At 34.6% G+C, this 27,898-nt stretch overlaps 1 protein-coding gene and 1 pseudogene across 2 annotated transcripts in view; both read left to right on the top strand.

Moving 5' to 3' along the window:
• COMMD10 (COMM domain containing 10) overlaps window positions 1–27,898 on the top strand; it is a 183,559-nt gene that overhangs the window by 15,227 nt on the left and 140,434 nt on the right. For both annotated transcript variants that reach the window (XM_041761619.1, XM_041761617.1), the window contains one exon: window positions 16,226–16,336. In XM_041761619.1, the coding sequence (XP_041617553.1) occupies window positions 16,226–16,336 (111 nt within the window). The remainder of the gene's footprint in view (window positions 1–16,225; window positions 16,337–27,898) is intronic.
• LOC121494763 lies at window positions 9,034–9,534 on the top strand (annotated as a pseudogene).

Raw genomic sequence — 27,898 nt, 5'->3', positions numbered from 1 at the left:
GGGCCAAATCTGAGGCTTTCTCTTAGTTTGAACAGTCTGTACTGTGTTATAGAAATGTGAATCTGTTACTATGTGTGCTTCCTGTCTTAAATGAGTTGAATTCCCTTAACTTCTACCAGCTTTTAGTTCTTACCCAATGCTTTCTAATCATTTTTTTAAAAAAATATTTTCTCTTTGGGGCACCTGGGTGGCTTGGTTGGTTCAGTGTCCAACTCTTGATTTTAGCTCAGATCCTGATCTCAGGGTCTTGAAATCAAGCCCCATATCAGGCTCTGTGCTGAGCCAGGAGTTTGCTTGACATTCTCTCTCTCACTCTCAATTTGCCCCTCCTCCACTCTCTAAAGAAATCATAATAAAATAACGTATTTTGTCTAGTGGTTATAATTTTTATTTGTAAAATGGGTAATATGTGTCCTACCATTACCAGATTAGGAACTTTAAAAGTGATTTTTTAAAATTCTAAGTCTTATTTTATACCTCCTTTGCTCCAAATCCACCAAAAGCTTTCCATGGGTTAACAATAGAAGTCAAATTTCTTATGATTGCTTTTAAGGTTACTCCTAATCCATAACCCCCTCAGTCCACCACCTTATCTTGTTGACCTTCACCTCTTAACATCCTTCACCTGCCTGACTTTGGTCACTGCCGGTCTCTTTACTTGAGAAGCTCTTCTCCTAGAGGTTCATATGGCTGGCTTCCTTTTTCAGCTGTTTGTTCTGATGTCACATTTGTCATTGCGTCTTGCCCTGGTTATCACAGTGAAAAGGACTCACACGTCTATGTTACTTTCTTACTTCATTTTTTTAACATAACATATATTCCTGTGTGGCACATTATATATTTTGCTTGTCTATTTTTACAGTTCTTTGTCTCTATTACTGTAATAGAGACATACTGTAAGCTCCACAAGAGCAGTTGTTCACTATTATATTTCCATTACTTTAAATAGCCCTTGGAGGACAGTGGGTTCTTAATAAATAGTTGTTGAATTAGTAAACAATAATATCTCTGCTCTACAAATTGTGGCGTTTTGAAGTGCAGTGTATTAGATTTTCTTATAAAGAAGGATATTTGTATTGATTGGTGGAGAAAGAACAAATAAGAAGGGAGTTGGTTTCTTTATTTCCTAGTATTCTCTCTCTCTCTCTCTTTTTAAGAATTTAGAGAGAGTGTGTACAAGTAGGAGAAAGGGCAGAGGGAGAGTAAGAGAGAAAATCTCAAGCTGACTTCACTCTGAGCATGAAGCCTGTCACAGGGCTTGATACCATGACCCTTAGATCATGACCTGAGCCGAAACCAAGAGTCAGACACTAAACCAACCAAGCCACCCAGGTACACCTATTTCCTAGTATTCTTTTTTTTTTTTTTAAGTTTATTTATTTTAAGTAGTCTGTACCCCCATCATGGTGCTCATACTCACGACCCTTAGATCAGGAATTGCATGCTCTTCTGACTGAGCCAGCTGGATGCCTCACCCAGTATTCTTTTGTGTTTTCGCTTTGGTTGTACTTCAAACCTTTTGTAGTTCATTTATTTCATAACTCTTGAGTTTTGCTGGAATACTTGGCTTAACCATTTACATTTTTCCCTTTTTAAAAGTGGAAATGCAGGAAGAATTGCTTTAGCTTAAAACTGAGATTCTCCAGGAAAAGAAGGTAATGTCATTAGCTGTATTGCAGCAATCAATTTAAAGAGCTGTATTTCTAAGAGACCCTTAATCATTCTTATTTGAAACAGAAATGTGTTCTCTGCTTTATAAATTATTGCCTAAAACCAGAACCATTAACAGATTAAAGATTTTACTAATGCCAAAAATTGCATCGTTAGCAAAATTACTATTATGTGCATAGTATTCAAGGATTGCTAAATCGAGTTGATGTACTTTTCAGAGTGTTGCCAATTGTGAGAGCATTAGTTAAATGACATTCAGTGTCCTCAAACTTACGCTATTATTCTCTTATGTTCTTGGTATGCAGCAGTGGCCAACAGTTTGAAGGATGGTTCATTGATGTTTTCCCTCATCACTTTACAGCTTGGGTGTGAAGACCATATGATTAGGTATTTTGGCCACATCTGTGAGTCAAGGAGTATGATTAAGTTCCATGCGACCCTAGTGGCGAGACTAGGTTGACTTTAGTCGCATTTGAACTTAAGGATTTAGGTTGGGAAGTATCCCTAAGTTATGATATGTATAATAAAGCATTTGTACTTCTTATTATGATTTGGTGTAGCAGCAGCAGTAAAGAAGGGCATTGATTTTGTCACTTTTGGATTTTTGATGTCTTCTGGAGAGTGCCTAATGTGTGGCCCTTTGTAGTATGATTTATGCAGTATGTTTTGTCAAGGTGGGCAGTCACCTAGGGTGCAGATTAACTCCAATATGAATTCAAGGCATTTATCTGTTTGCATCTTTTGATATATGCTCATGTGCTCACATCTATGTAATATGGATGCTGTATTGCCTAATAATTATCTCTGGATCCTGGCATTGTCTTTGTGTACTTACAGATGTCACAACTGAAAATACTTTCATAGGACTTGGGAAGTTGTGTGGCTTGGTCCTTGGAGACCTATTGCCCCCTATTCTCGCCAATGATCAGAGGATGACATAGAGGGTGACGAGAGGGGGCAGCTGAACAACATATAAATAGCTAGTTGTCCCAGCATCATTTACGTGTCATCTTTGTCAGAAGTCAATTGGTGTGTCTATATTTCTATTCTTTTGCCTGTGGCACATTATCTTTATTGCTGTGGCTTTATTATAAATCTTGAAGTCAGGTAGTGTATCTCTTCCAAACCAAACCAAACCAAACCTGCTTTGACTTTTTTAGGTTATTTCCATTCCACTTAAATTTTAGAATCAGTTTGTCAATTTCTATAGAAAGTGCCTGCTGGGAATTTCATTGGATTGCCCTTAATCTGTGGATCACATTTGGTAGAACTGACATTTTAACAATATTAAGCCTTTAAATTCATGAACATGGTATATCTCCATATACTGGTACCTTCTTTAATTCATTCCAGTAACTTGTAGTTTTTCAATGTCCAGGATTTACTCAGATTTTTTAAAGTGTATCCCTGTGCTATAGACTGAATATTGGTGTCTTCCCAAAATTCATATTTTGAAACTTAGCCTTGAAGGTGATTATACACTAGGAGGTGGGGCCTTTGGAAGGTGATTAGTTTATGGGGGCAGAATCCTAATGAGTGGGATTAATACCCTCATGAAAGAAACCAGAGAGAGCTGCTTTATCCCCTTCTGCCATGTGAGAACACAAAGAGAAGTCAGCAGCCCTCACCCCACCATGGCGGCACAGTGATCTTGGACTTCCAGCCTCCAGAACGGTGAGAAATTTTTATTATTAAGCCACATAGTCTATTGTATTTTGTCATAGCAGCTGGAACAGACCAAGACACTGTGTATTGCCATGATTTTGGTTGCTACTACAAATGGGATTGCATTTTTGATATTTTCTAGTTGTTTCTAATATCTTGAAATACTGTTGATTTTTCATGTTTAATCTCATGTGCCACAAGTTTCATCAAGTCACTCACTAGTTTCTGTAGCTTTTTAGTAGATTACTTAGGATTTTTTACAGACATGATGACATGTTACATCAAAATTGTTTTTGTACATGTTTGTCTTCATCACTATACTTGGAACTTTGAGAGCAGAGATTTTAAAATTACTCATTTTTATGTCACTAGTGCCTAAGATGGATATAAGGCAGATCCATATTCCTTTGGTTTTTCTTCTTCTTTTTGTAATCATATTTGCTACTTTCTCTTCATTTCCACAATTTTGCATAATGCCAGGACTCAGTCCCTAGTTTTCTTCTATTTTCTTTTGTACCTTCCATGGCAATTTCATCTAGACATCAGGGCTTACATGTTACTTTATAAAATTCTTTTTCTAGCCTGGGCCTGCCTACTTGGTAATTTTATTGGGTGTCTAATAGGCATCTCAGACTTAACATTAAAAAAAAATAAACAAATTGATCCTTGGATCATTCTTCTTGAAACTATTACTGTAGTTTTTTCATTTCAGTTTATGGTGACATTGCTTTGTTTGATTTTCTCTATGTGCACAAGCCAGCCTTTATATCATTTTGCCATTATTTAAAAATGAAAAAAACAGTGTGAAAGTCTGATACTCATGATAAGAAATGGAGGTCTCTTAAACTTAATGGAATTTACATAAAGATAGGAAACATTAATATCTGAAAGCATCAAGCTTTTTCTCAAATTGGATACTTGTGTGTAGGATGATATCTATGTATGTAATAAAGAAAACCGCATAGATACAATGATGGAAATTGAAGATTTTTCTTAATCCTAAAATATTACCTGTTTTTAACCACTGGGTAAGGGGACTTGACGTTGTTACATTTTGAGTTTTAGGTACTCCTCGGGTTAGGACAAAAGTAGGGAACCACTTGCATTGCTTCTGTTAAACTACTTGGTAATTTAATCACCATTTGCAATGTTATTCTGTTTGCAAATTCATTCTAAGTTCCACATGAGATGTTTTAGAATGCAACTTTGTAACTTGGGCACAACCAGCTTAAAAATGGGGAATAAAATTTGAGATCTCCTGGAGGGCCTCCAAATGATAGACTGTTTAACATTTTGCTGATTTGATTAATGGATCTTTTTGAGCTGATTTTAAGTACCTTCTTCATAGTTAATAGCATTTTCTTTCCAAAGAAAAGAAGGTAAAAAATTGAGGAATAAATCATCTGTATACTCTTATTGGTACACAGAATGTTTCCACTGAAATGTACTCCTAGGTTGGTGGTGTCATCTTGTGTCCTTTGGCAAACCCTGTATCTATTTTGCCTGAGGAAATAAATCTCCAATACAGTATAATTGAAATAGAGGAAACTTCTCTGTTTTAGACAAATGTAAAATTACTGACTCTATCATTTAAACAAAGATTAATTGCATAAACATACATGTACCTGTGCTGTTATTGAGGGATCATAAATATGACCTTTTATATATTCAGAAATTGATTTTCCCAGCATGTATTGGTTTCTTGGTGATACATATTTATAATGAGAAATGCTTCAAAGAAGCTAACCTTATTAAACGTATTACATTGAATTGAAAAATCCCCTTCTACCCTGTGTGAAATTTGCGAAAGAAGATGTTATCTTATGCTTCATTTTTATATATATAAATTTTAGAAACAAAGAATGTGGAAAAGCCAATTAGAATCATAGGGACTGGGCAGTGGGTTAGGGCCACCTGCAGCCCAGGGTGTGATCCTGAAGACCCGGGATTGAGTCCCACGTTGGGCTCCCTGCATGGAGCCTGCTTCTCCCTCTGCCTGTGTCTCGGCCTTTCTCTCTCTCTCTCTGTGTCTCTAATGAATGAATACATTATTAAAAAAAAAAAAAAAAGAATCATAGGGACCTTGTAGAATGGTAGATTTTCTTTAAATGTCATAATCATGTACCCAAGGATGAGGTATAAATATGAATTTAGCAGAATTTTCGTAATTATTTACATTTACTAATTCTCTTTCTCTAATTTATGCTGTTCCTAAATGAATTAGCCTTTTGATAATGATAGATACACATGCAGTAGTAAGAAGTAATAGAGAGGGATCTCATGTACCCTTCACCCAGTTTCCCCTAGTGATAACATCTTGAGTAGCTATAGTACAATATCATAAGCAGGACATTAACATTAATACAGTCAAGATACAGAGCATTTTCATTACCACAAGGTTCACTCAAGTTACCTTTTATGACCATACCCACTTCCTTTTCATGCCCATCCCACACCCTTCAGGCAACCATTAATTTCTTTTGTATATCTATAGTTTCTGTGATTTCAAGAAGTATAATATAAATAGAATCATACAGTATGCAATGTTCTGGGATTGACCTTTTTCCTACTTACCATAATTCTCTGGATATTCATTCTGGTTGTTAGAGTTTTGTCTTGTTTTGCTTTGAGAAAGGAGGAGGTGGGAGTAGGGACTGAGGGAGAGAGAATCCTAAGCAGACTCCTTGCTAAGCATGGAGCCCAACACAGGGCTTAATCTCATGACCCTGAGATCACAACCTGAGCCAAAATCAAAAGTCAGACTCTTAACCAACTGAGCCACCCAAGCACCCCTGAGGTTGTTAGAGGTATTAATAGTTCATTTCTTTTTATTGCTATGTAGTATTCTCTGGTATATATATAAAACAGATTGCTTAAGCATTTAGCTTTTGCAAGATAACTGAATTGTTTCCAGTTTTTGTTGGTTGCAAATGAAGTTGCCATAGACATTTGTATATAGGTTTTTGCATGAGCATAAGTATTTATTTTTCTAGAGTATACTCATGAGTATAATGGCTGGGTGATACATGTTTCATTACATGTTTTGTTTTATAAGAAATTCTCAAACCCTTTTCCAGAGTGGCTGTATCATTTTGCATTCTGATCAGCAGTGTATAAGGGATCCATTCCCTCTACATCCTTGGCAGCATTTGGAGTTGTCACTATTTTTTATTTTAATTGTTCTGATAGGTGTGCAGTGATATCTCATTGTGGCTTTAATTTGCATTTCTTGGATAGCTAATGATGTTGAATATTTTTTCTTGTATTTATTTTGCTATCTGTTTATTTCTCTTCAGTGAAATGTTTCTCTGCATTTTGCACATTTTCTAATTGGATCACTTCTTTTTTTTTTTTTTTTTAAAAGAACTATTAAGTTTTGAGAGTTGTTTATATATTTTGGAGACTAATCCTTTCAGATGTGTGATTTGCAGATGTTTTCTCCCAGTCTGTAGTTTGACTTCTCATCTTTCTTAATTAGGGTCATTTGCAGAGCAAAAACTTTTGGTTTTTTTTCTTTTGGTTGATGATGTTGTTGAAGTCTTCATATCCTTGCTGATTTTCTGTCTAGTTATTCTAATATCAGTTGTTGAGAAATAAGTTTTGAAGTCTATAACTACAGTTGTGGATTCCTCTAGTTCTTTTAGTTCTATTAATTTTTGCTTGACATGTATTGTAGCTCTAAGACCTTTAGCGTTGTTATATCTTGGTGTATTGGTCCTTTTATTGTTATATAATGTCTTTCTCCACTTTGGATAATTTTATAGCCCCCGCCCGCTTTGTTTTGATTAATGTTTGCATGATACATCTTTTTCCATCATTTAACTTTCAAACTGCCCACATTATCTTCAGTGTGTTTTTCTCTAGACAGCATGTCGTTGTGTCATTTTTAAAAAATGAGATCCAGTTGGCCTATAACATTATATCTGTTTCAGGTATATTGTAATGATTCAGTATTTGTATATATTGTGAAGTAAACACTATAGTAAATCTAGTCCATATATAGTTATCAGTTGTTTTTCTGTGATAAGGGCTTTTAAGATACACTTTCTTAATAACTTTCAAATATATGATATAGTAGTAGTAACTGTAGTACCATGCTGTCCATTTCATCTCCAAGAATTACTTATTTGATAAACTGCAGGTTTGTAGTTTTTGATTACCTTCATTCATTTTACCCATCTCCCTCCCCAATAGCCCTCTGACAACCTGTGGTTATCATTCTTTGTAGCAATGGGTTTGGTGGTGGTGGTTGTTGGTTTTAGATTCCACATATAGGTGAGGTCATACGGTGTGTCTTTCTGAGCCTGACTTATTTCATATAATGCCCTCAGAGTTCACCCATGTTGTTGCAAATGGCAAGATTTCCTTTTTTTGTTGTTGTGGTAGAATAATATTCCTCTGTGTGTGTGTGTGTGTGTGTGTGTGTGTGTGTGTGTGTGTGTTTCACATTTTCTTTAGCCATTTAGTGGTCTATGGGTGCCTAGGTTGTTTCCACATCTTGGCTATTGTACAATGCACATGGGGTTGTGGATATCTTCTTGAGTTTATGTTTTCATTTCCTTTAGATAAATATCCAGAAGTGGAATTGCTGGATCATATGGTAGTTCTATTTTTAATTTTTTTGAGGAACCTCCATACTGTTTTCCATAGCAGCTATACCAATTTACATCCTCATCAATAGTATATGAAGGTTCCCTTTTCTTTGTATTCTTACTAACACTTGTTATTTCTTGTGATTTTGATAGTCATTCCAACAGGTTGAGGTGATATTGTGGTTTTGACTTGTATTTCCCTGATGATTCCTGATGTTGAGTGCCTTTACATGTACCTGTTGGCCATATATATATTTTCTTGGGAAAAATGTCAATTCATATCTCTGCTCATTTTTAAAAGAGATTATTTATTTATTTACTTACTTACTTACTTATTTTGCAGTTTTGTGAGTTTATGGATCTTGGATATTAACCCCTTATCAGATATATGATTTGCAAATATTTTCTCCCATTTGGTGGGTTGTGTTTCCATTTGGTTGGCAATTTCCTTTGCTGTGCAGAAGATTTTTACTTTTAGTCCCACTAGTATATTTTTGCTTTTAGTCCCACTAGTATATTTTTGCTTGTGTTGTGTTTGCTTTTGGTGTCAAATCCAAAAATTCCTCACCAAGAATGATGTCAAGGATCTTACCACTATGTTTTCTACTAGGAATTTTAGGTTTCAGGTATTATGTTAAAGGCTTTAATTTATTTTGAATTAGTTTTTGTGCATGATGTAAGATAGTGGTCCAGTTTCATTCTTATTATGTGGCTGTTCAGTTTTCCCAACACTGTTTACTGAAGAGATTGGCCTTTCTCTGTTGTATATTTTTGACTTCTTTGTTATAAATTAATTGACCGTATATGTGTGGACTTGTTTCTGGACTTTGTAGTGTGTTCCATTGATCTGTGTGTGTGTGTGTGTGTGTGTGTGTGTGTGTTTCTATGCCAACATCATGTTTTTGATTACTATAACTTTGTAATATAGTTTGAAATCAGGAAGCATGTTGTCTCTAGCTTTGTTCTTTCTCAAGATTGCTTTGTCTGTTTGGAGTCTTCTTTGGTTCCATATAAATTTTAGGATTGCTCTATTTCTGTAAAAATACCATTAGAATTTTGATAGAGGCTCTTTTCCTCCCTGGCTGCTTGAAACTCGGCTGCCATCATGAACGACACAGAAACTATCCAGACCAGGAAGTTCATGACCAACTGACTGCTTCAGCGGAAACAGATGGTCATTGATGTTCTTCACCCTGGGAAGGCAACAGTACCTAAGACAGAAATTTGGGAAAAACTAGCCAAAATGTACAAGACCACACCAGATGTCATATTTGTATTTGGATTCAGAACCCATTTTGGTGGTGGCAAGACAACTGGCTTTGGCATGATTTATGATTCCTTGGATTATGCAAAGAAAAATGAACCCAAACATAGACTTGCAAGACATGGCCTGTATGAGAAGAAAAAGACTTCAAGAAAACAGCACAAAGAATGCAAAAACAGAATGAAGAAAGTCAGGGGGACTGCAAAAGCCAACGTTGGTGCTGGCAAAAAGTGAGCTGGAGATTGGACAACAGAAGGAGTAAAGATTCTGCAGTGGCTTTATCTGTGGTGATTGTGCAGATTTTTCATGAGAGGATTAATAAACTAAGAACGTTAAAAAAAAGAATTTTGATAGAGAATTCATTGAATTTATAGATTGCTTGGGTAGTATGGATATTTTAACAACACTTATTCTTCCAATCCACGAGCATGGAATATTTTTCCTATATTTGTGTCTTCATGTCTTTTCATGAAGTGTCTTGTGATTTTCAATATGTAGGTGTTTCACTTCCTGGGTTAAATTTATTTCTAGGTATTTTATTCTTTTGATGTAGTTGTAAAGGGATCGTCTTAATTTCTTTCTGATAGTTCATTATTAGTGTATAGAATTGTAATAAATTTTTATATGTTGATTTTGTATCACACAGCTTTACTGAATTCATTTATTAATTCCAAGAGCTATTTGGTGGAGTTGTTAGGATTTTCTACATATAAAATCTTGTCATTTGCACTAACTGTTTTATATGTTCCTTTCTGATTTGGGTGATTATTATTATTATTATTATTATTAATTGTAATTGTTCTGGCTAGGACTTCCAATATTTTGTTGAATAAAAGTATCAAGAGTGGCCATTTTTGTCTTGTTAATGATCTTAGAGGGAAAGCGTTCAACTTTTCACCATTGAGTGTGATGTTAGCTGTGGGCTTGACATATCTGGCCTTTGTTATGTTGAAACATCTTCCCCCTATACCCAGCCTTTTGAGAGTTTTTTTAAAAATCATAAATGGATGTTGAATTTTGTCAGATGCTTTTTCTGCTTCTATTAAAATGATCATACGATTTTTATCTTTGATTTTGTTAATATGGTATAGCACATTGATTGATTGATTAATGAATGTTGAACCATCCTAGCATCCCTGGAATAAATCCCACTTGATCATGGTATATGGTCCTACTAATGTATTGTTGAATTTGCTTTGGTAATATTTTGTTGGGGATTTTTGCTTCAGTGTTTATCAAGGATACTGGCTTGTAATTTTCTTTCTTTCTTTGTGGCACCCTTGTCTGATTTTTGTATTGATAATGCTGGCCTTGTAAAATGAATTTGGGAGTGTTCCCTAATCTTTTGTTTTTGGAAGGGTTTGAGAAAGATTGGTATTCATTCTTCTGTAAATATTTGGTAGAATTCACCAGTGAAGCCATTGGTCATGGACTTTTGTTTGTTGGGAGGATTTTGGTTAGTGAATCTCCTTATTAGGAATTAGTCTGTTCAGATTTTCTTTCTTTTTTTTTTTGTGATTCAATCTTGGTAGGTTGTATGTTTCTAGGAATTTATCTGGTTCTTGTAGGTTGTCCAATGTATTGGCATGTAATTGTTCATAGTATTCTTTTATGGTCTTCTGTATTTCTGTGGTATCAATTGTAATGTCTCCTCTTTCATTCCTGATTTTTATTTATTTGATTCTTCTTTTTTTGGGTGAGTCTAGCTAAAGGTTTGTTAATTTTTATCTTTTCAAAAAAAAAAAACTCTAGATCTTGGTATGATCTTTTTTTTATTGTTTTAGTTTCTATTTTATCTATTGCTAGTATTTATTTTTTCTATCTTTCTACTTACATTGGGTTTTGTTCTTTTTCTAGCTTTTTGAGGCGTAAAGTTAGGTTGTTTGAAATCTTTTTTGTTTTTTGATGTGGGCATGTATCGGTATGAACTTCTCCCTTAGAACTGCTTTTGTGGCATCCCACAAATTTTGGTATGTTGTATTTTCAATTCTGTCAAAGTAGCTTTTTTTACTTCTCTTTTATTTCTTTGATGCGTGGCTGCTAACGTTGCATTATGTTTTGATTCTCCAAATTCTATGTACTTTTTGTGCCTTATAGAGCCCTCAGATAGTTGTTCTTTGTATTTTGTTAAGGGATGTAGGTGTTGTTTGTAGAAAGATTTCTTTTTTTTTTAAGTTCATAGTCCTTGATACTAGAAGTCACTATTTCTTAAATTGGGCACTTCATAGGATCGATCAGATTTAAAAGAAGAAATCGAAGTCAGAAGTGGTTAAGAAAAAATTTGTGGAGCAAGTATTTAGCTAAGCTTTACAAATAGGTTTATGTTCTCATATGAAACATTTAGTCAACTGCCTAATTTTTGTATTTCATTAGAGTAAATAGAAGTGTATAGTTTCTGTAATGAGCCATATGGAAGTGAAGTTTCTATTTATGGTATTTTCTAGTTATAAAGTAGATGGTGGCTTATAGCAACAATATAGATAGTGTTTTCTATTTTAGCAGATATGGCTCTAATTTTATGTGTTTTCATGATTTATTATGATAAATAATAAAATTTTTCATGATTAGCTACACATGTAGTTCCTAAAACTCATTCAGTATTTTTGAGCAGTATTTTTCTAACTGTAAATAGCCTGAAATATTAGTGGTTTAGTGGTTTAGAGGATTTTCAAATAGCATTTTCAAAATGAAACATAATGAAACTTGTTAAAGAACACACCTCCAGGTAAAAATTATTCTGTGGAACTTCAGGGCCTATATGCCTGTTTGCAACATAAAAAGTATTTCTTGCTGTGTTGTATGATCCAAACAGTGGCTTCTGTTTTAGAGCACCCCACTAGTTAAAATATGGTGTGAAACTTTACATTTTCTTTTTCCATTTAAAAGGGTTAATAGAATTATAATTTTGGCTGATTCTGTGTGATTTGGAATTGTGGTTTACAAAGCACTTATGAAAATTTAAGTTTACATTGAGGTCATTACATGGAAATATGAGAGAGAATGAAGTCATATATATGTATTTAAATCATATTTTGAACTGACATATTAGTAACATTGTCAGGTAAGAAGTAATGTTAGTGAGATGTGTAAGAACTATCATTTAGGGGCACCTGGGTGGCTCAGTGGTTGAGCATCAGGTCATGATTCTGTCCTACTTCTCCCTCTGCCTATGTCTCTGCCTCTCTCTCTGTGTCTCTCATAAATAAACAAACAAACAAACAAACAAATAAGATCTTAAAAAAAGAACTATCCTTTAAACAGTTTGACTTGGTTTGAAACACCTTAAAAATATCAGTGGCTTATTTTGCTTGTGTTTTATGTTATTTTGGTGACATTTATTTTCTATTTTATTTTATTTTATTCTATTTTTTTTCTATTTTATTTTTTTAAAAAGATTTATTGATTTATTTATTCATGAGAGACAGAGAGAGATGCAGAGACATAGGCAGAAGCAGATGCAGGCTCCATGCAGGGAGCCGATGTTGGACTTGATCCAGGGACCACAGGATCATGCACTGAGACAAAGGCAGACACTCAATCACTGAGCCACACAGGCATCCCCTACATGACATTTAAATCTAGGATGTTGACTAAGATATAAGGACTCTCAGATTTAAATCTGAGTGTGACATAAGAAATATTAAAATGATTCCTGGTATTATAATGTATAAATGTCTGCTGTACATGAGGCAGAATTTTATTCTAAATAGAAGCATATATAGTCGAGCTAATGTAAGTCAAAATTGTATACTAGATTTTCTTATTTTATATTTAATTGAAATATTGGCGACTCTTGTATTTTTTAGTTATGAATCTCAGTGGAATGATAATTCAATAGTATACTATACAGTTTTCACCCACAGTAGTATACTATACAATATCATCCCATTTTAAGTGGGATTTTGCTTATATTTCTATTACTAGTGCCTATTAGAGATATGGCCAATAATATAGCAGTGTGTTATAAACCATGTAAAGAGTGACTTCTTTCAAAACTTTTGTTTCTTAGGATATTTATGTTTTTGAAGTGTATGTGTCAATTATTTTTTATAATGGTTCTCAATTTTTCTTTGTCTCCTAGTTTCACTGAAAAGGGTTTATTTGTTTTCCTATTATTACTCTGTGTAGTTGTTAAGTATTCTTTTATAGTTCTAGTTGTTCTTTCTGTATTTCCTCTTCATTTAAGGTTTCTGAAAACTGATCATTTTCTAAGAAATTTTATGTGTGGGTGTGGGTATGTGCATATACATACGTATGGAACTTAGCAATTCTGTTTGCTTCTTAAATTACTCTTTAAAATGGACATGGAACAAATATTTTTAAATCACAGTTTCATGGAAAAGGCTCTGGAATTTAAGAAAGGCAACCCACCAACTCTTTTAGTCATGACTCTTAAAAATTACCTTTCTTTCCTTGTGAGGATTCTTTGATTAATTTCCATTTCAGTTCAGTTCAACAGATACAGAATGTCTACTGTATTTAAGATACTGTAGAAAAAAAATCAGGTAATCAAAAATGCCTTAAATTTATAATACTACTGGTACAGCCACTCCAAAAAACTGTGTGGAGGTTCCTCAAAGAGTTAAAAATAGAACTGCTCTATGACCCAACAATTGCACTGCTGGGGATTTACCCCAAAGATATAGATGCAGTGAAAAAACCGAGACACTTGCACCCCAAAGTTTATAGCAGCAATGTCCACAATAGCCAAACTGTGGAAGGAGCTTTGGTATCCCTCGAAAGATGAATGGATATAGAAGATGTGGTCTATGTATACAATGGAATATTACTCAGCCATTAGAAACGACAAATACCATTTGCTTCAAAGTGGATAGAACTTGAGGGTATTATGCTGAGTGAAGTAAGTCAATCAGAGAAGGACAAACATTAGATGGTTTCATTCATTAGGGAAATATAAAAAAAAATAGTGAAAAGGATTAAAGGGGAAAGGAGAGAAAATGAGTGGGAAATACCAGAGAGGGTGACAGAACATGAGAGACTCCTAACTCTGGGAAACGAACAAGGGGAGGGGTAGTGGAAGGGGAGGTGGGTTGGGGGTTGGGGTGACTGGGTGATGGGCACTAAGGTGGGGCACTTGATGGGATGAGCACTAGGTGTTATACTATATGTTGGCAAATTGAACTCTAATAAAAAATACAAAAAATGCTAATGAAGTAAACAAATATTATACTAACTTTAAATATTTGTGAAAATAAATTGTTGAACACTCTGCTGACCAAAAAAAAAAAATTATAATACTTTGCAGTTTCCAAAACACCTTTGAATATGCATTTTCTTAATTGTTATTACTAATAATTCAAGAAAGCAGATAGTTCACATAGATTAATTCCTATGAAGAAATTGAGGTCTTAAAAGATTGTGACTTAACCATGGTTCCATAACCCATAACTAGTGAATGACAGCTGCGAGCTGGAACGAAAGCATAAGCTCAGTGCTGTTGTAAATTCTCCTTTACCACTGTTATGCAAAGACAAAGCATGCATTAATTTATGCAAATTATTGGCCATAATGAGGCTGTGTTTTAATTCATTCACTTAATATTTATTATAAGTGCTTCAAGGGCTAGGATAGGATCAGTAAAATAAGATCAAGACAGTATCTTATAGGTTCATATGAGTATCTGGAAGGTACTTTTCAATTAAGACAGTGACATGTATCAAAATGCTTGGATATATGAGAATGGTTATGGGATACTTTTTCTTATATATTGGTAGATCTATTGCACATAACTGTTCAAAAGAGTGGTGGGCTGGTATTAGAGACTACACTTACTCTGATGTGTGTTAAAGATCAGTATGTTAAGGGTCCTTAACATACACCATTAAATTGTTGTTTTATTTCTGGTGTTGTGGGCTATGTCTCTGCAACATCTTTCCTTTTTTTACCCATAACCCCTCAAAGGCTCAGTGCCAGAAAGAACAAAACCGTATCTTTATTTTGTCATATCCTCTCTCAAATAGATCATACTTTCATTGCTCTCTTTCCAATTTGGCTTTGAGTCACTGCTGTGATTCTAGCTGTTGAACAGTCTTTCAAGGTAGCAGTTAGTATTTTGGTTGAGTAAAAATTGTTGTGAGGTTGCCATTCTTACCAATGTAGTAAGTTAGTTTTACTCATTCAGTTATTAGAGCCATGTTGTCTGAGGCATATGACAATTGCATGTCACAGTCTTCCCTAAATATTGATACTTGAGACTGGAAGTTAAATCTCAAAATTTATACTCATAGTTCTGAGATTAGAGAAACTAGTCGTCTATCGAGTTTAATAAAGCCACATTTGTGCTGTTTAATATTTTAAGAGAAAACTTAAACTGTTTTAGTCTGTCTTTACTACTTTTGCCCTACCTGATTAAGTTTTGCTATTATTATGTTAATTAATAAGTTCAAAGGAAATGTTCTAATTAGTTTCTGTCATAACCGGGAACCATAATAAGAGTACTTTGGAAAGCATGATAACACCTGCTCACTAATAAATATCATTTCTTTGTCTGGCTCTTTTCCAGTCTCACTAACTGTGTCTAAATGTGTGAACCTCTTACCATCTGGGTACTTCAATTTTCCTCTAAATTTAAACAAACAAAAAGTCTTACCTGTATTCTACCTAAGGGAGAGTTTTGAAAGATAATGAGAGGTCATTAAAGTGTGAGTTAAAATCTCTAACTATTTAAAAATCATTGGCTTTACATATATACTATCTTAAAATAGTAATTTACTATTTAAAAGCCATTGTCTCTTTTAGTGTACTTCATTGCTTAGCCTAAGACCTCTATTTTTAAAATACAGCGTATTTGAAGACCATCTTTATTGTTGAATTTGACAGGTGTGGCACAAGGCCAGTGTTATGAGTCCAAAGGGAGAATTTGCAGAATATGCAGGTTGAAGGAGCCCGGGAACTGACTTTCCACGAAGTCCAGGCTATTCATGTTCATTCCCATGGATGGGAGATATGCTTAAAGTTGACCGTTGTCTTCCTTCTATACCATCTGATTCCAATCTGCACTTGTCTTTTCTAGCTTGAGACGGTCGAATGGCAGCTTAACCTTCAAATGGCTCACTCTGCTCAGGCGAAACTGAAATCTCCTCAGGCTGTATTACAGCTAGGAGTGAGCAATGAAGATTCAAAGGTAAGAAATGGTATCTCATTGAAACAGTGTATTTTGTTTACTGGGTCATGTACTTTATTGTTAGCAAGGTCTTTGCTCTCTTGGATGAAAATTTAAATACAATCAAATAAGGATTAACAAATTAACAGCTCTTTATTTATAAGTGACAGTTTTTGATATCAGAATGATTTGTCGCTTTAGTATTCATTTGAAGAAATATCTTGTCTTGCAAGGTGCCTTTCTTGCAAAAACATATCATAATGTCTCCTTTTAAATTCTGCAATAAGAAAACTTGGTAATGCCAGATACAAGATTTTAATGATTCAGATATTTGTGGATATTTCTGAGTGTTTTGTGTTTTAAGCTGCATACATATGCTAGAGGGACTATTGTTGTCTAACCAATGCCTAGATTATGAAGGTGGCATGAATTGTATTTGTATGTGTGTGTGTGTAGCACTTGTGTGCATGTGTTTAAATCCCTATTCTTGCAAAATGGAATTTTGGATTTGTTTTTTACTGCATGGTGATTTCTCCTTTAGTGTTAATTTCAGGAAGCTTGAATGTGTAATCTACTTGAAAGAGTTGGCATGGAATATTTTCTTTACTCTAGCATATAGAGAAATATATTTTAAGATATCAATAAAAGCTATTTGTTGTATTTTTATTGTAATTGATTCTCTTTCTAAGGGAGTGACTTTCCCCCCCTAACGGAAGGAGACTTCGCCTCATGTTAAGACAAATAAAATAAAGATGAGAATGAGGTAGGAGGATCAGAGGCAGGAGAGATTACTCTGCCTGGATGTGATCAGAGGATGACGGGAGAAATGTTATTGTTTTTTTTTTTTTATTTTTTATTTTTTTATTTTTTTATTTTTTTTTTATTTATTTATGATAGTCACAGAGAGAGAGAGAGAGGCAGAGACACAAGGCGGAGGGAGAAACAGGCTCCATGCACCGGGAGCCCGATGTGGGACTCGATCCCGGGTCTCCAGGATCGCGCCCTGGGCCAAAGGCAGGCGCCAAACCGCTGCGCCACCCAGGGATCCCCAAATGTTATTGTTTATAATGGGCATTGAAGGATGGGATTATTATTACTTCTTTGTTAGAACTTTCATTATGTGTTATATCATGCACATTTTTATTAACCATAAGAACTAGAACCAATACCTTGCCCACGTTCCATGTCTACAAAATTTTAGGCAATTGAGTTGGGTCTCACCACATATAATTAATTCACCACAGTGTTTCAAAAGTATTTCATTTCATACATTTGCAGTTAATAAATATAAATAATATGTAAAATAATATAAATTTAGTGGTTAAGAGTTGAACTGACTAGTATACTGATATATGTTGAACTGACTAGTATACTGAATTTAGTAGCAGAGTTACTTAAATCTTTATGAGTGTTAGTGTCTTCCCTTGTAAAATGGGGATAATAATAACCTGTCTCACAAGGTTTTATATGAAGAGTAGATACCCATTGTATGTAGTGTTTTGTTGAATGCCTAATATTACGTAAATGCTCAGAAAAATGCAGGCTGCTTCCATCTTCATCATCATTATCATCAATAAAACTTTTTTTGGCTGCTGGATAAATAAATATCTTTGTTTTAAACTGAAGCTGACAATAAACTTTTTTCCTGATGGAGTTAATCTTTTCCCTTTCTTTGCCTTCTTTTCCCCTTTTATTTTTTGGTCATGTATTTTCATATTTAGGCTAACTGGGAATTGGGGAGGCAAAGGACAGCCTGGGAAGTCCTTCTTTTCTTTCCTTGAACTAGGGAAGGCATTCCTTTAGATTTAGGATAATATCTGGACCTCACTGGTGTAGACTGGGACTGTTCTGAGTGAAAGCACATATATGCACCTGTGTATGTCATACATACCTACACAGATTCATATATACTCCAAGGGGCTGTACACTTTCACTGTTGTATTCTCATGACTACCATATATTATGTCTGAATAGCTAAATGTAAAATATAGGTGGGATGGATACTATTTTGACCATGTACTGGGTACCTTGAGTATCACAGTTTAGGCAGTGCTTGACTTCGGGATGCATGAATCCTCCCAGGTCCCTTACTAAGTCTTTAAAATGTTTATATGGCAGTGATATTTTTAGGCAATAGGGAGGAATGAATCATGCTTCTAGTACAAGAGTCATGTTTTTAATTCATATTATTTAGAAAATCTCTACAGATGTAAAATTCACCTCTTTGGAGATAGAGGCTTGAGTACATTTGATGTTCCTGTGCATTGCTGGTTTGAAATTTTGAATGAATGTGTGGTTATCCTTATAACTTGTAGAGCTAGGGAACCATTTTCACTGGCAAACAGATCCTTGGGAAGAAGAGTGGCAGCACACAAAAGTAAAGGGTATTTTTATTTTGTATGCAGACTTACGTGAGCCTCTGTGTATTGCCTATCTTCCCTATAGCATTGTGGGGGTTTGGCCCATTTATTGTATCTGCTAAACAGAAGACATTTAATGAAGTGTCTGCCCCCTGGACAGACTCTTGCCATCTCCAAGTGATGTGTGTCCTAGCTCTAAGGAACACTTGACTACCACATCTCTGTTCTTTCACCGAACTGCTGCTGGGAAGCTGTACTTTTTCCTTTGTTTACATTCTCTCTCTCTCTCTCTCTCTCTCTCTCTCTCTTTTATGATCTGGTACTCTGTTCTTTGTACTTGAATGAGAGTTTGGGAATTCTTGACAGGTTGGAATATTAGGTGAAAGGAACAGGAATATGGAGCATATTTTCAAAACCAAGTTTGTTAAAAGAATGAAGAGTTTTAATTTAAAGAACGACAAAAGCCAACACTGTTAGTTTATGATGCAAAGTATAATAGAATACCGTTGCTGTATTCTGAAATTGGCATTTGTTTAGAACAGGAAGCATTAAATAAAATTATTTTAAGTGAAGACACAAGGCAGTTATCCTGAAAATAGATGTGCATTTGAAATAATTCTGAGAGGATTAGAGTCAGTAAAAATTATGAGAAAGACTGTTTTTGATGGTGTTTACTTTTGAGCTGTTGAACTGAAAACTTCCTGTAATTCACTGAAGTGTGCAGTTTCTAAGAGTCTTTCTTCTTATTCACTTCCAACATACACATGAAAAGTGTAGCTTGCAGTGAAGTTTTAATTGCTATCACATTAGATAGCATTGTTGTACTGGTCTCCTTTCTCTTGGAACGTTCTTGTCTCAAGGCTTTCCTGTTTTGCTACTAATTTTATCATGAAAACTGGGTGATTGTAGCTTTTCCTACAGTATTTTGATATATATTCTAGTTGTTTGCAGTTAATTGTCTTAGCGTTTGTCTACTGCATTTAGCAAAGTAAGATTATCTTCCTGTTCCAAGAGAACTCAAAATGAGATTTTTTTTTTTTTTTTTTTGGTTTATTTCATTAGAGGGCAGTAGAGCTCTTTGCTTACCTAACCTCTGGCATTTACAGTGTTATTTGAAATAACATTCAAAATAATGTGTGAAGTCCGTACTTGTGGGAAATGCTAAGTGCTCACATTTCTAATCTGTATATAACAATAGAGTTCTCTTGTTTCTATCAACAAAATTAATGCCTATTAATCAGATATGTACAGAACAAATAAATGAAATCATTATGATTCCATTGTTTGTTAATTTCTTTATGATTGTTTGCCAAAATGAAATTTATTAAAAAGCCTTCAACACTGTTGATATTTTTGTTACCTTCTGTCACTTGTATTAATTTCTTTATGAGAAAAGAGAACAAAATAATCCCCACGATAGTTGAATGGCTTTAATAACTTATATAGTATAACTAGTTCCAGGCTAATCATAGACAGTTGAAATGTCTTTGTGTAGAGAATAGCAATTTTATACTTAACAATATTGGCATTTTTGAATATTCAAAGCACCTTAACTTTGAATATCCCAGAAACACTAAAATATTTAAATTTTGCTATTGAGTGAGCATTATTGCATTTTCCCCAGTAACTTTGCAATGCCAAGACGATTGTGTTTTGTTAGTACAGTGGTTCTAAATTTTTTTGGTAACGTCTTTTAAGAAAGAATTTTTGTATTTCAATCTTGTCTTCTTTTGAAACAACTGAGACAAAATTCGCCTTAAAGAGGAACGGTCATTTATCTTGATGTTAAGTTGGATTATGCTCAGGTTGTACATGGTACTTTGTGGATGGGCACTTACAATTTCGAGTGAATTTAGGACTTTCAGTACCAATTTTTTGAGTTAGAGATCTTTATTCTTTTTTCCAAAATGGATGGCAAATTCTATTGAGAGTGAAGAAAAAGTAGGGAAAGCCCTGTTTTAGTGCTCACTCTGTGCTAGCTACTCCTTTATTTAAAATACTTCTTTCAGGTGTGAATTCTTATTATTATCCTTATTTTATAGACAGAGGAATGGAAACGCATACACTAAATTATTCTCTTAGGTTGTACAACTAAAGAAATTGCAGAACTAGAAACCAGACAGTTTTACCTCAGAGGTCTGTGCTTTATTCATTGCTGTTCTTTATTTATACTGTATCTTTTGCTTATTTAATAATTTAGAAATTGATCCTATAATATGCATATATATTTGAGGGTGCTGAAAGCTGTTCTTTTTTTAAATTAATTTATTTGATAGAGTGTGCATGTTGCATGCAGGAATAGGAAGAGCAGAGGGAGAGGGACAGAGAATCCCAGGCAGACTCTGTGCTGAGTGTGGAGCCCAACATGGTGCTCCATCCCAGGACCCTGACATCATGACCTGAGTGGAAACCGAGAGTTGGATGTTTAACCCACTGCACCATCCAGGTGCCCTGAAAGCTGTTCTAATTGTTGGTTGTTGGTTCTCCAAAAAGTGATAGAGATATGGATTCTAAATTTCCTTTTCCTTTGATTAAGTTGAAATAATTTTACACTTTAAGTCAATGTGAGATGTAACTGAACACTTTTACATAGTAAGTACAGTTATATATTCTGATGTTTAGTAGAAGCTCCATTTATTAACATACTTTACTGTAAAAGCTACATGGCATCATGATGCTGATACCTTATGAACAAAGAAATAGGCTATATCATTAAAAAGAAAACATCCTTAGATCTGCTTATGACAGATATCTTAGTAAGAGGAAAATACGTATGTTGTTCATATATGAACTCTTGTATTAGAAATGTAAAGAATTTTGATCTCCTTAAAAGTGATGTTTGTATTGACGGATTTTGAAGGACCTTCAAATTTCTCTAAGCTACTCTGATGAGCAGGCCTGCATTTTACAAATGTTATATTTTTACAAATTTAATCCATGTAGTGAATGTATTTCAGCATAGTCCCTTGATAATTTGAGTTAATTTTCTCTAATAGCTGTATATTTATAATGGATCTTTTGAAAATTATAGGGGGGAAAAAAGTCAAAGTCAAGTAAAATTCCAAAATCCACAACACTGTTAGGTGTTGCTGTAGGACACTCCAGTTGTTTTTTTCTAATGGATCTCTTATAAGTGATTTTAAAAAAATAATGATTATATTTGGCCTAGGAACAAGAATTGAGGTATTATTAGTACTGTTCAGTACTCTATATGGTTATGAGGCGATAATCTCATTCACTAATCAGATTTTTTTCCCTCATTTTGATAAGTAGCTATTTATCAACATGCTATCTTGTGATCTGAATAAACATTCTGCAAAGTTCTGGGCTTTTTACTCACTGATTTTGAAGAGTGATTTTATAAATTGAACTTTGCCTCCATCAACTCTATATCAAGATACTAATTTTCATCTGTATCATTTGAGATGATTATTTAGGATTCAGAAAATTTTGAAGACTGGTCAGTGGCTTTTCTTCTCAAATGGAATGATTGATAAATATTGATTGTATTTCTTTTTAAAAAAATGTAGGTTTTTTCATTACTTAAGTTGTGTATGTATATTATAGAAAACTTGAAAATTCCAGAGATATACAGGAAAACTCATAGATTTACTACCAAGATGCAGCCAGTCTATTTGATCTCTTTTATTTTGGTGTTTATTCCATGGATTATTTTGAAAGTGATCCTATGAATTCTTTGATTTTTTATGTATAACTGCTTTTTTTCATGTAACTGTAAAATCTTTTCCATATTGCTTCATACTTACATGAATGTATGTTAAATGACTGCATTGTCCTTTGGTTATGACATACTATGATTTTCTAATTGTTCCTCTTTGTTTCCATGTTGTGATAAACATCTTTGTGTATATTGAATAGGTACTAAACAAACATTTACTGAATGACCGATGAATGAATGAATGAATGAATGAATGAAGCCTCCTTGGTATTAAGGGTTATTCCCCATGAGTGTAATTAGGAGGTGAAAGGTCGTGACCTAAAAAGAGGTCTTTTGAGTTTAATAAATGGCTTTCCATAATTATTTTGCAAATACACCTAGAAACTCAAAGTTTGCATTCAAAGAATTTAAGAGCTTATGGAGAAAGGTTTACCATCTCAAATATAGGTTCTTTGATAACTAGTTAATTAATTACTTTGGATAATTTTGTGAGACCAGTGAAAACCTCAGGTATTTCTGTAATATTAGAGAGCCCTCTATTTTATAATTTCTGTATTCGTGAACAAATTAAATGAACATTAGTGAACAAATTAAATGAACTTTTGTTATACGTGTTTTATTTTATTATAGAACATGCAGAAGCAGTTTGATCAAATACTCTGGCAGAGAATATAGGAACAGCCCATATTTGTGAGATAATTATCCAGATATTCTGGGAACAAAAACTACTTCTTTGGTTTTGTGTGTGTGTGTGTGTGTGTGTGTGTGTGTGTGTGTGTGTGTGTGTGTGTTTTAAACCTGGTTCTTTGGAATCAAATTTATTTAAGTATTCCTAAGGCTTTCTGGCTCTAGTTCTCTAATTCTTAACTTTGTTTTGTATCTTTTTTCATTGTGATCAATTTCTCGATTATAGTGGCCTTCAGGTGTCATATTTTCTATCTAAGAGCAATACAAAATGTTTATTTTTTTAGTTTTTTGGTCACTTGGACTTTCTGAAAGATCTTATGTATTCAAGTACATTGATGTGTTCAAATCATGTATGTATAGCTCCTTGATATCACAGTGAACCTTCCTGTATCTGTGTGAGAAGAGTGTTTGTGTGTATGTAAACTTTTTACATATTTCAAGTTCCCTAATGGAAACTGCATTTATCCATGAAAGGACTTTATAAGCTAAAGAAAAAAAATATATATATATATTGTTTTGGATGCTATCTTTGGTGGGTAAAGACAAACAGAATATTTTTTTTAAAATTTATTTTTTATTGGTGTTCAATTTGCCAACATATAGAATAACACCCAGTGCTCATCCCGTCAAGTGCCCCCCTCAGTGCCCGTCACCCAGTCACCCCCACCCCCCGCCCACCTCCCCTTCCACCACCCCTAGTTTAGACAAACAGAATATTGATACACAATTAGAATGTGATAGAATTGAGTGTTCATTTGGAGGAAATGATAAAAGAATCTTGGAAAAGAAAATCCTTTTTTTTTTTTTTTTTTTGGAAAAGAAAATCCTTTTAAAAACTCCAGAAAGCTCATTTCAGAATTAAAATATCATCTCTTTACTAACATTATTTTTAAAAATTTTGTGGGATTCCAAAGTAGGGAGACAAATAATATAACCCTTATTCGTCTTTCCTAGCTTTGGAACCTTTTTAACTTTTTATATCCAGAGGCAGTTGATAATTATAATATTCCATAGACATAATAAGAATGTGTTTAGAAATACCTTTACATTTTGTTTGATGTATTTTTGTGGAATATAAATGACAATAATAGAAACTCATGGTTTAAGTAATTGAAATACAAGTGTTTGCAATGAATTAGACAACTGCACAAATAAAATGCAGTTTCATAAATTAAATAAGCATTAGGTTTTAAAGAGCTCAAATTCCATTCAAGAGATATTTATTAAACCTTGCCTGTGTAAGAGATACTAGGCAAGATACAAGTAAGAAAGGTCTTATTTTCCCATCATGGTCTAGCAAGCCAGTAAATAGAAGGTTAGTGACTATTACAAAAGAGGAAATATATGGAGCTCCAGAAACAGGGCAAGGAGTTTTAGAGATAGTGACAGGCAGGGGAGTTTCAGGTGAGGGAAAAGGCACATGAAAAAGGAAAGAGATATCTTTTGAGCCCATGGAGCATGACATAGCTGTGATATCCAGGTGGAAATGGTTGGCAATCTGGGGCTTGGGAGAAAATTATAGACTAGAAATCGAGATTTGGACATCATTGAATTTAGATTATAATTTCAGTCATGAGAATGGAGGAGATCAATCACAAAGGGACAGAGTATAGAAATTTATGAGCTCCTAAATTTCAAAGGCAAGTAGAGTTGGAGGCGCTTATGACAGTGATTGGGAAGGAGCAGCCAGATACCGAAGGAAGAACATTTCTTAGAGAGTGAATTATGTCACATGCTGCTAAGAGGTAAAAGAGAAAAAAATAAATTACCTAATTTCACCCTCACAGCTGTGAATTAGGTACTAATATTTCCCCTACTTTTCTCAGTAGTTAAATATAAGTACCTAGATTGGGTCCTAGAAAGTGATAAAGCCAAGATCTGAGTCCAGGTTCATCTGACTCAATAGCCTGAGCTTATAATCACTGTTCAGTGGTAAAAAGATGAATTGAGTGACATGAAGAGCATTGGTGATCACTGTCTGGGGCAGGAGGACACGTTAAAGATGGAGGGCAGTATCAAATGCTATTGAGAGGTCAGGAAAGAGAACAGACAGGTGAGTGAGGGATTTGATTCGATGATCTTCTCTGATAACTTTGACAATTGTAATCTCAGTTACATTTGAGAGGAAGAAAGATGATTGGATTAAACTGAGGAGAGAATATGAAGACACAGAGTGAAAGCCACCATATAAGTAACTCTTAAGAAGCATAGAGATAGGATAAGCAGTGTAAGGAGTGTGGGTTTAGTGAGTGCTGGTGGGAGAGGTTTGTATGCTGATGGGATAGATCCCTCGGGTGGAGAAATTAACAACACAGAGAGGGCTATAATTTAATTGAGAAAGTAAGAAGATGTGGGCAGCCCGGGTGGCTCAGTGATTTAGCACCACTTTCAGCAAAGGGCCTGATCCTGGAGATCCAAGATTGAATCCCACGTCAGGCTCCCTGCATGGAGCCTGCTTCTCTCTCTGCCTCTCTCTCTCTCCCTTCTCTCTCTCTCTCTCTCTCATAAAGAAATAAAATCTTTTTTTTTTAATTTTTATTTATTTATGATAGTCGCACAGAGAGAGAGAGAGAGGCAGAGACATAGGCAGAGGGAGAAGCATGCTCCATGCACCGGAAGCCCAGAGTGGGATTCGATCCCGGGTCTCCAGGATCGCGCCCTGGGCCAAAGGCAGGCGCCAAACTGCTGCGCCACCCAGGGATCCCATAAAGAAATAAAATCTTAAAAAAAAATAGAAAGTAAGTAAAATGTGAAATCCAGAGCATGAATGGAAGGGTTGGACTGTGATGGGAGAATGGGGAATGGGAACATACCATTTGTTGTAATAGGGAGTAAGGAAGAGTGTGGGTGAGGTAGGTATTTTTGGGTGTCGGAAGAAAAAGTTGTGTCTCTGTTTCTGTTTTCTCTATATAGTCATTAGTGGAGCAGTGGGTAGGTCTAGGAAGCTTGAGAACAGAGGAGAAAGTATGAAAGAGTATTTTGGATACTGAGAAAATTAACAAACTAGGTATTTTAGTCTACCTTGCTGTGTTGAACAGTGATGATTGCCCATTTGAGATTTGTGGCCATGGATTTAAAATGAAAACTGTTGGAAGATTGCACATTTTTCTTGATCCATTTTTAGCTGCTCTGGTATAGAGATAAAGTAGGTGGAAAATTGGATTTAATCAGGGTTTCATCTTTGCCCAGTATATCAGATGAAGGTAGAAAGGATGGACTGTATGTGCACACATGTGCACACGCACACATGAGTGATTCTAAATCAAGTCAGGTGGAAAGTGAGGATATGATGTGTGTTGGGGGTGGTGTGATAGGAACTGGCTGGAAATAGAGCTGGAACCCTGGGCCATAGCCTCCCTAGAGTAGTTTGTGGTACAGATTACCCTCAGACAGAGATCTTAGTTTCAGGATCACTCAGGGATTTTTTCATTTGAATCTTCATACCTCTGTGACTTGGCCTGGTATATAGCATATCCTTTACAAGGGAGAGGTAGATAAAAGTAAAACCTAGTATCTGGTCTTGTCTGAACTTTTACCCCTGCATCAACTTGGAAACTGAAGTGGTCCCACCCTATGAAGATTTGGTCTATATTGTAGGAGTTCTGGAGTGTGGCCAGTGGCTGCTTCTTGATCTGTTACTTTCTTGTTTGATGATAGACTCAGCATCTGTTGGAAAATACTGGAGTAGTTCATAACTAGCCCTCTCTACCAATGATACTATAGCTAAAAATCAATTAAAATGTGAAAATTTTATATTTCAATTGAATTTATTAGCTTTTGAACATCATTGGTGATTTTCTGAATTGCTTTTCTAAGTCGAGTATTCTAATTTGGGGATGGTTATATAATTTATAATAATATAATTTATAATTATAAATTTTAGATTCAAGACATAGTAAAGATAGCTAGATTAAATTGTCTCACGAGTAAGTTGCGTTGTTGAATCAGTCCTAATAATTTTGGCAAAAAAAGGAATTGGCAAACACTTTTCTGAGCTAGTTTAAATGAGATTTTAAGTATTTTTGGTGTGAGGTTGCCATATGAATTGCTTAAACATATCTTAAATGGTAAGTTGTGTTTCTTTCAAACTTTTTCTTTATATCAGAATTATTTAGAGGAAATTAAACTTATATGAAGAAGAGTCACTTTTATTATATTTCTTCTCTCAGAGCAAATTATTGGGCACTATTGACTGTTTCTGTGGTATTGGGGAAATAGATTTTTCTAATATGTTCACATATAAAAATCTCTTTGTAGTTTTTTTTTTTTTAGTTTTTCAACTGTTATGATCCAAAATTATGTAATCTTTTAAAAAAAACTCATGTCTGTATATAAAGTTCTTTAAGGATTTAATCTGATCCTCAAATCTTGGATCACCTGCCATTTTACTTGGAACCATAATCATCCCAAGATGCCTAGTCATTGTGAGCCTGTGGGCTGTTTACCTGTTTGTATGTAGCATCAGCTCAGTGTCACCAGTTTGTTTTTGGTCTGTCCTTAGATTACATGTCTGAGGTTCCGAAGGCAACTGTTCAGTTAGTGCACAGAGAGTAGTCGCCTTCAGTTACCTTATATAACGGAGAATGAAATTTGTAAGCAGTGGGAACATGTCATAAGTAGGGCTTTTAGATGAACAAAGGGGTAGCAGTAAGGCTGGTGAAGGAGCATTATTCGTATCTGACCACTCACCCCTGCTCTTGCTAATAGCAAAATCAAGAGACAGAATGTAATCTCATTTCCAAAAATCTTGATAACTTTTCAGAAAAGTTTTGATCTCTGTCTAATTAATGAAGTCCCATGCTATATATACACGTTTTACGGTGTCATACTTTGTTTTTAAAACTTTTTTTTGTTATT

This window comes from Vulpes lagopus, chromosome 7 (assembly GCF_018345385.1).
Source record: "Vulpes lagopus strain Blue_001 chromosome 7, ASM1834538v1, whole genome shotgun sequence".
Lineage (NCBI taxonomy): Eukaryota > Metazoa > Chordata > Mammalia > Carnivora > Canidae > Vulpes > Vulpes lagopus.
The sequence above is the reverse complement of the archived record's forward strand: the minus strand, read 5'-3'. Positions and strand labels throughout refer to the sequence as shown.